General features: G+C 35.6%; 1 protein-coding gene across 1 annotated transcript in view; it reads left to right on the forward strand.

The window, feature by feature from the left end:
* The first annotated feature begins 4,672 nt into the window (after window positions 1–4,672).
* LOC109242544 (protein SEH1) overlaps window positions 4,673–8,538 on the forward strand; it is a 7,271-nt gene continuing 3,405 nt past the window's right edge. The window contains exons 1-3 of the mRNA XM_019409391.1: window positions 4,673–5,034; window positions 6,251–6,362; window positions 6,932–7,032. Coding sequence (XP_019264936.1) covers window positions 4,876–5,034; window positions 6,251–6,362; window positions 6,932–7,032 — 372 coding nt within the window. The 5' untranslated portion in view covers window positions 4,673–4,875. The remainder of the gene's footprint in view (window positions 5,035–6,250; window positions 6,363–6,931; window positions 7,033–8,538) is intronic.

Here is an 8,538-nt window from a genome sequence, read left to right on the forward strand (position 1 = left end):
TGCTAATACCACCATTGAGAAGAAAAAGAAACTAATCAAGATGTGCCAAAATACAAGTTACATATTAATTTTACATGGTATCTCTTACAAATTTCATAAATCCTTCAAGGTTCGGAGGAATTTCCGTTGGTGGTGGCGGAAAAGAAGCTTGTTCATCACCGCTTCCGGGCGAAGCTGCATCCTCCGCAAGTTCAACTAGCATTTCTTCGTAAGCTTCGTCTACCTCTGGTTGTGATTCAGCAAGTCCAAAATTTCTTCGTTCCGAACGGATCCAATCTCTGAAAAGTACTAATTTTTCCAAGCTCTCCCTCATAGACGCCCTATAATCACCGAGTTGAAGTCTTGCTTGACTGAAAGCACTCTCTGATGCCACTGTTGAAGCTTGAATGGTTAAAATATCTCGGGCCATCCTTGAAAGAATCGGAAAGTGTTTTTCTTTGTCCTTCCACCATTCCAAAAGATTAAATGAGCCGTCGGGATTAACTTCATCAATTCCCTGTGACAAATAAACTTCAAGCTCATTTAGTTGTGAACAATCACTAGTACTAGAACCTTGAGAACCCCTGAACCCGGCCCAAGCAGTAAGTGCTCTTACTCCCGCAGTTATTTTAGATGATTGAGAACTAGAAGAAGAAGGAGTTGGAACATTTGGTCTAGCATTATCTATTGCAATTTGATAAGCACTATAAATAGTTTGAGCATTTATTTTAATTGAGGCTTGTGCGTCCGAAAGCGTAGACAACTCCTCATCTTCAAGTGCTAAACCATTATAAATAGATTGATACCAATATTGAGGACCTCCTAATTTCATAGTAGGATTTACAAGGCAGCAACACCATAAATAGGGGGAATAGGGAAAAAATATTTTTTAAATTTCTTTCTCATATAATCAATAGCTTGTTCATAAATTTTCCCACCCTCTGAAAAATAAGCAAACAAATTTGCAAGTTCTGCAAGATAAACTAAACAGTTAGAAATAGTCGGATAATATTGCCCAGAAAATTCATTTGTAGCAATATGAAATTTTTCTAAAAAATCTACAAGCATTTTAACATTAACCCAATCCGCATTTGTAAGGTGCTCATCATCATCACTTACATGAGCATTAAACGTTGAGTTTATGGGGTTTCTATATTCATATGCAACAGCTAAACTTTCATACATGTAATTCCATCTAGTTGGACAAGGTTTAGGAACCTTTCTTTCTCTTAGGCCAAATTCATCCATCTTTTAAAATATTCTCTAAGTCTACTTCTACGGTTTGAATAAAAAAGCCAGTGAAGAGCCATTTTAACCTTTTCAATTTCAACATTTAAAATTCTCATACCATAACCCACAATTAAATGGTAAATATGACAAATACATCTAACATGAAAAATGTTACTAAATGCAGGATTTAGTGTAGTGGTAAGCAAGGCTACAACATTAGTGTTACTGGTAGCGTTATCCAATGAAATTGACATTATTTTATCACTAATGCAAAAATATCTACAAATATCCGTAACCGTGCTAGAAATAAATTGCCCTGTGTGACGTGAATTAATTATTCTATAAGCGATAATGCGCTTTTGCATTATCGAATCCTCATCAATCCAATAACTGGTAACTGTAAGATAATCACAGTCATTACCACTTCCACCAATATCAGTATTAATAGCAACACGACAATTAATATGAGTAAATAAATAGCGCAAATATTGTTCATATTCATGCTTATATTTATAAATATCGCTCTTTACGGTTGTGCGAGGTCATCCTTTATAAGTAGGATTAAAAACTTTTCTAATATAATGCACAAAATGGGATTAGAAGGAAAACTGTAGGGTAAGCACATAACAGTAACCATATTTGCCAATTCTTCCATATCTTTTCTTGGATCATAATATAAAATACCACCGGTAACAGTGTTAATTCCCGGTTGAAATTGATTTGACCAGTACTAGGGTCAGGCTGACTAGGTACACTTGTCCCCCGGCCGAAGCTTTCATATGAAGATATTTAACTTTATCTTGAGGGTGTAGCATTATGTGTCTCCTCAAATTTCCCCCCCCCCCCCCCCCCCAAGATAGTTAAAAGCTAATCTCTGCCATCTCTTATTTGAATAAAAAATGGCCAAACAAGAGATGTTTCGGTCCGTTTAGAAGGTTGTCTAGACAGGTAACAGGGGGGGTCAGACGGGGCATCATTTGGATTAGTTGGGTTAACTTCAGCAACAGGACTAGTGGTCTATTGTCATCCGGCTGCGTTTCATCCAAATCTATTTCCTGCTCATTATTTTCATCAATAGTTGGATTACCATAAAGAGCATTCATATATTCATGGTTTAAGTGTTCACCACCTCCAACATTATGCAAATATTGACTCTCAGTAAATTGTAATAAAGTATTATCACTATCAAGAATAGGAGCAGGTGGAGGGCGGGTATAGGGTTTGGGTAGGGGAGCCCGGGGAATTGGAGAAGGAATAGATTGGCCACTAGATTCACCACTCTTGGATTTTCCCTTATTTTTACTAAACATTTTTTTTAGCGAAATATCCATCTTAATTAATCAAACAATACAAAAATAAATAAAACAAAACAAAACTATAATATTAAAACTTAAGAGTTGGAACGAGTTTACCGAATTGACGAACAACTTATTAAAAATTATATATCGTTGAAGACTTGAATACTTCAATTCACCAACTTCACAATTTTTTACAAATTGCAACAATAAAGTAAGCAATTATAGAAGATAATTAGAGAGTGAGATTGAGAGAGATAGATGATTTTGTGAGAAAAATGAAAGAATGAGGGGGTATTTACAGTTGAAAATAGGGAAAAAAGTATAACTATAAAAAGTTTGGGGTTAAAACAAAGTTGAGGAGGGGGGAGAGGGTTAAATGGCTATTTTAGAAATAGGAAACGACTATTTTTGCAAGCCAACGATCATTTTTTAAACTTTTGTAACGGCTAAAAAAAATTTTGGAATAGTTTTTTTTTAAAAATAGCCGTTGGGCCCGTTTGAGCCCGTTTAGGACGGTTGAACCGGCCCACATAGGAGCCGGTCCCGGGCCCAAACGGGTAGAAATGGCGTGGGGTAGCTACTGTTTAAGCTGGTATTTACTTTTTATCCAGCATTTTTAATGCTTAGCAATAGTAGCCACTAGTCTATTAAAATTAATATGAAAAGACTGTGTTACCCTTTCTTCTATCTCTTTTCTCTCTGATCCTACGTATACAAATATTGCAGGATAGACTGCTTGTTGTTCTTCCTCTTTTGGTACCATTGATGAGGAATGGAAAACTTGTTTGCTATCAAAGTTGTTTGTAGGGTTTACACTAGTTGCTAGTATCTTCTTCTTCAATTTAGTATTCCAGTGATTTTTCACATCATTGTCTGCTCTTCCTGGTAGCTTAGATGCTATAACAGACCATCTGCAAATTCAAAAAATAAAAATAAAAATACTCGGGGTCACTCTTAAATACTAAAAATGTTATTAAAATGGGAAAGTTAAAGAAAAAAAATTAGGTTTTAAAAGAGCAAGAATTAGCCCGCTTCCAAGTTGAGTGTAGAGAGAGCAGATAATGTTGTCTTCCTCTTGTGTAAAATTTCCAAGTTTAATAACTGGTCTCAAATAATTCAACCATCTTAACCGGCAACTCTTACCACAACGCTTTAGGCCTGTATTAATTAATTTGCACACAGATAAGTTAGTCTTTAGTGCTGAACAAAGGCTATATACATAATATATAATATAGTGTGTAAATTCAAAAGTTAAGGACATGGTCCTGAACTTAGAGTTTCAAGTTCAAAAGTTAAGGAAATGTAGTCTTGAAGTCCTAAAGTTAAGTTCAATAGTTAAGACACAAGTTCAAAAGTTAACGACAAGCAGCCCTTAACTTACAGTTTACAAGTTCAAAAGTTAAGGACAGACAGTCCTTAACTTACAGTTACAAGTTCAAAAGTTAAGGACAATAGGTCCTTAACTTTGATTTCCAAGTTCAAAAGTTAAGGACAGGCAGTGCTTAACTTACAGTTACAAGTTCAAAAGTTAAGGACAATAGGTCCTTAACTTTGACTTACAAGTTCAAAAGTTAAGGACGCTTGGTCTTGAAGTTTGAGTTCCAAGTTCAAAAGTTAAGGACATGTAGCCTTGAAGTCCTGAACTTAGAGTTCCAAACTCAAAAGTTAAGGACATGTAGTCCTGAAGTCCTGAACTTAGAGTTATAAGTTCAAAAGTTAAGGACATGTAGTTCTGAAGTCCTGAACTTAGAGTTCTAAGTTCAAAAGTTAAGGACATGTAGTCCTGAAGTCCTGAACTTAGAGTTCCAAGTTCAAAAGTTAAGGACATGTAGTCCTGAAGTCCTGAAGTTAAGTACAAAAGTTAAGGACATGAGCAGAAGGGTATTTTCGTCCGGGAAGTTAAAGTTTATTAAAGCAGTGGCTAAAGACTAAAGACATTTTAAACGGTGGCTTAAAAGTAAATACATGTGTTATTAGTGGGCAACCGTGCACTTCTCCCCCCAAACGGTCCCGATCTCACGGGCTTTTTCAGGGGACCGACCCACTTAGCAGCCCACCCCACCTGGTCTCTGGTTTAAACGATTAAGCCCGTTTAGGCCCACTACCCATATGAGCTCACGGACCCGGGCCGGGCCCGTGGCCTAACCGGCCCACATGCCAGCCCTACATAGGAGTACTTTGATTAGTTTTGTTAGAAAACATAACAATGAAGATTATGTAATATTTGAAACTATAGGGGAGATTTATACAATTGTCTCAAATACAAAAAGAAGGAACAGTGTTCAGAGCAAAACCCTAGAGAGACGAGGGTTTAGAAGCAGCAAAGCTGCAGACTTGAGATTAGCTTGAGATTTGAACAGAAGCAGAAATGGATAAACCCATTATACATCTGGACAAAGGCACAACATGTACTGCTTGGAATTATTCGGGTCAGAGATTAGCAGCTGGTTCTACTGACGGCAATTTGTCCATCTTTGATTCTACTGACCCTGCTTCTTCTGTTTTTAGTTGCTCTTCTAAATTTAAGGTCCGAAATACTCATTTTTACTCTGCATTGTTTTCTATTAATTTGTTTCTCCGTCATTTTAATCACATTTTATAGTCATACGTGTCTTTGTTGTAATGTTTGTGTTCTTTGGATGATTTTTCTTAATACATATTTGAAGTTTTTGTACTGGAAAGGAAAAGTATTTGGACATAGATTGAACCTCTTTTGGGAAAAGAAAAAAATTATGGTGTTAACTTTACAAATAATGTTGTAGCAATGTACGTCAAGCCTCACCAAAGAATCTAATCAACTGTTTATACATGTAGGAATTTGCACATTGAACAAAAATAATATAACTATGCATCAATTCCAAGCTAGTTGGATTCGGCTATATGGGATAGTGATGATTCATATAGGAATTTGCACTTTTGCATAAAAATAGAACATAACAACTGTGCATCAATTCAAGCTAATTGGGATCGTCTATATGGGATAATAAGAATTCTTATAACCAAAAAAGGACTTTTGACTTCGTTTCAATTTTTTCCTATTTCTTAAGTTGCCAATAAAATGCAAAGGGGGGCAGACATCCAAAACTTCTTTTTTCCTTGCCTCTAATTTGGTAATCCTCTAACTTGCTAGCGTACCTGCAACTGTATAGGAGATCACCAATTGAATGTTGAAGACTGATATATTAAGTACCACCTCTGAAGGGAAGTCATAATGTAATAAGAGAGGATTCATGTCATCCTCGTGCTTCTTGTGGAGGCATCAAGTACCATAATCTTGTTGAGAAGTTTACATAGAAAAAACTGCACAAGTAGTATTATCGAACTATGGCCAGAAAGCGGCAAGATGGGATGTTTGTGGTCTGTTTTGCAAAATGTTGAATTTTCGAGGATAACTAGGTAGAGGATGAAGAAATAACTATTCCTTATCAGTGAAAAGTTAATTCCTTTTTTCAGTTAGGCAGCTTTATTGAGAACTCTTTTGCGCTGATGTAATTTAAAAGAATGAGTATGAAATTGAATATGTGATGAATTATATAAACTATCTTCAGAAGGAAGAGGAACTGTAACTGGCTTAGTCCTTTTTGTTTTGTCCAACTCTAGCAATGCCATAATGCCGAGCAGTAAGCTTAGAAAAAATTTCGTTTGCTTACCTATCAAAAAAATCATTGTGATTATAAAGTAGCCTTAAATTCTTGAACTGAAGTCTATGGTTCTGCATTTCCACCTTTTACATCTTGATTTAGGTGCATGAATCCAGCATTGTAAAAATTATTTGGGCTCCACCAGAATATGGAGATGCAGTTGTTTGCATTTGTGCTGATGGAAGTTTGTTGTTGTGGGAGGAGGTGGTTGAAGGTAAACACATTTTTCTTCTATACTTGTTGATGAAATGATTATCATGAAGCTAAGTTGTAAACACTATTATGTTATTTGTGCCTCTCCTCTTTTTGCATGGGGATGTTTTGCTGATGAAATTAGATAGTAAATGTGAAATCTTTGCTTTCATTTGTGCGAATCTCCAGAGACAGGAAAATGGAGCAAAGGAAAACTTATTCTCTGTTCTTCCATGAATGCTTATGAAATATTGAGAAAAAAATCTAAAAAGAAAACTTGATATCGAATTGCAGATCATTTTGGTTCTTTGTAGTATTTATTCTTTCTTTTCTATTGTTTTTCGCAAGAGTAAATGTGAAGAAAAATCTTTACCTTAAATTCTTGTTAATAATCTTTGTCCCCTACTATCAGTAAAACTATAATCTTGATCTTATCCTGGACTCGCTTTCGTGTCCTTTTTTAATCTTTTATTTTCTAGTTTTACCTGTAATATACTTCTCAAAATTTTCTTTTGACAATAGTTTCTCCTGCTTTTGCTTTTGTTTTATTAAAACTTAATCATAACCTTACAATGCGTATCTATTCTTTAGATTCAGAGTTGCTTCAATGGAAGCTGTGCAAATGCTTTGACAGAATCTCATCTCAAGTTCTGGATGTTCAGTTTGGAGTCTCCAAGACAAGTCTGAAATTGGTGAGTCTGAATTAGATTGGTTGTAAATGTCTATGATTTGGCATTATAATGTGATTGTAGCTGTTTGAATAGCGGGGTAAGGCTTGGGGTGGGGTTTTGGGGGGTGGGGGTGGGGCAGCAAAGGATTAGAACAAAGGAATGGTATCTATGTTGTGTATGACGTGCTTAATGGTTTTTTTTCTTCTTTCTCCTTCATGTCTATAGTGCTTTAGAGGCTTTATGATGAGATTACTCGATAGTCATGAACAATATATTTTTTAATGTGTCTCTGCAAAAACAGTAAAAAGTTCTTTTTGCTTGCCCTCGACTGAGATGACTTCCTCCGTCTTCTCTTTTTTTTTTTTCTCTTCTGGATTTTTGCTGCTTCATAGTTTCCGTTCAAGGTTGATTTCTTGTTACTTCCTTGGCGATCTGCTATGATAATGTTCTTTTATTGCTTAGAAAACTTATATCGCATCTCTTATCAGAAAAAAAAGAAAACTTATATCGCATCTATAATTTGTTCAACAGAACTGGTACCTAATTTTTGTTTGTTAAGTTGTTTAAAATGAAATCACCTCTACTAATCTGTTAACCGTATAACACAACTTACAATGCCAAGGTTGCTTGTTTGTGTTAATTATAGCAGTTATCTACCCCACAAGTGGGATTATATTGGGTATGTTGTTGTTGTTGTTGTATTGTAGTTATCTATATTACTCGTCGCAAAACTGAAACTTTTTTGGTAGTGTGAGGGTGAATTAGTCTTTTAATTTACTTCGTGCCTAAGTCCTTGTGAAGTAGATCGTGTTCGTTAATAAATTCATCTGGAAGGAAAGAAGGGGAGCATCTATGAGGTAAGATGTTGCCCGATACAATCTTCCCACAGTAAAACTCTGTCATAATCTGCTTTGAGGTACTTGAGAGAGTTCTTCAAGCTATTGATTAGGAGGCACATAACGCAACTATAGGTTAATACTAATTAATCACTGGTTTTTGTTATTTGGCTCTAAGAACTGTCTAGAATACTAATAAAAAGGGAAAAAATTGCTCTCTTGAACAAGATCACATTGGTACTAAGTTAAAAGTATTCCCAAGTTTTTTGCTCTTTCCTTTTTGATGTTCTGAGGAAGGATCTCTAAGACTACTCCAGCATTCCTCTTTCTCGGTGAGAGAAGCATTTGGTGTTTTAATATTTATCAGCATTTTGGATTCTACTCTATAATTCATGGATTAAATTCATCATGTGTTTAGATTCATGCATTACAAATATCTTCCTATTTATATGTTCCATTAAACTTGGTTTTTCAAGAAGTTGTGTCTAATTTGCAAATTTTGGCTTGCGATCTTCTTAGGTACTTATTTTGGAGCGATAGGAAAGAGTAGAGTCTTCCATGTCATTCTTCAGAAAATCTGGCTTCCTCTTAAAATTCTTTTGCATTTCTCAGTCTAAGAGGAGGGGGGGGGGGGGTTGGCCTCGTAACTTACCTCTCTCTCGCTCTTTGGTTTTTTAGTTTTTAGTTAGTA

The sequence above is a fragment of the Nicotiana attenuata genome, unplaced genomic scaffold (genome assembly GCF_001879085.1).
Source record: "Nicotiana attenuata strain UT unplaced genomic scaffold, NIATTr2, whole genome shotgun sequence".
In the NCBI taxonomy this organism is placed as follows: Eukaryota; Viridiplantae; Streptophyta; class Magnoliopsida; order Solanales; family Solanaceae; genus Nicotiana; species Nicotiana attenuata.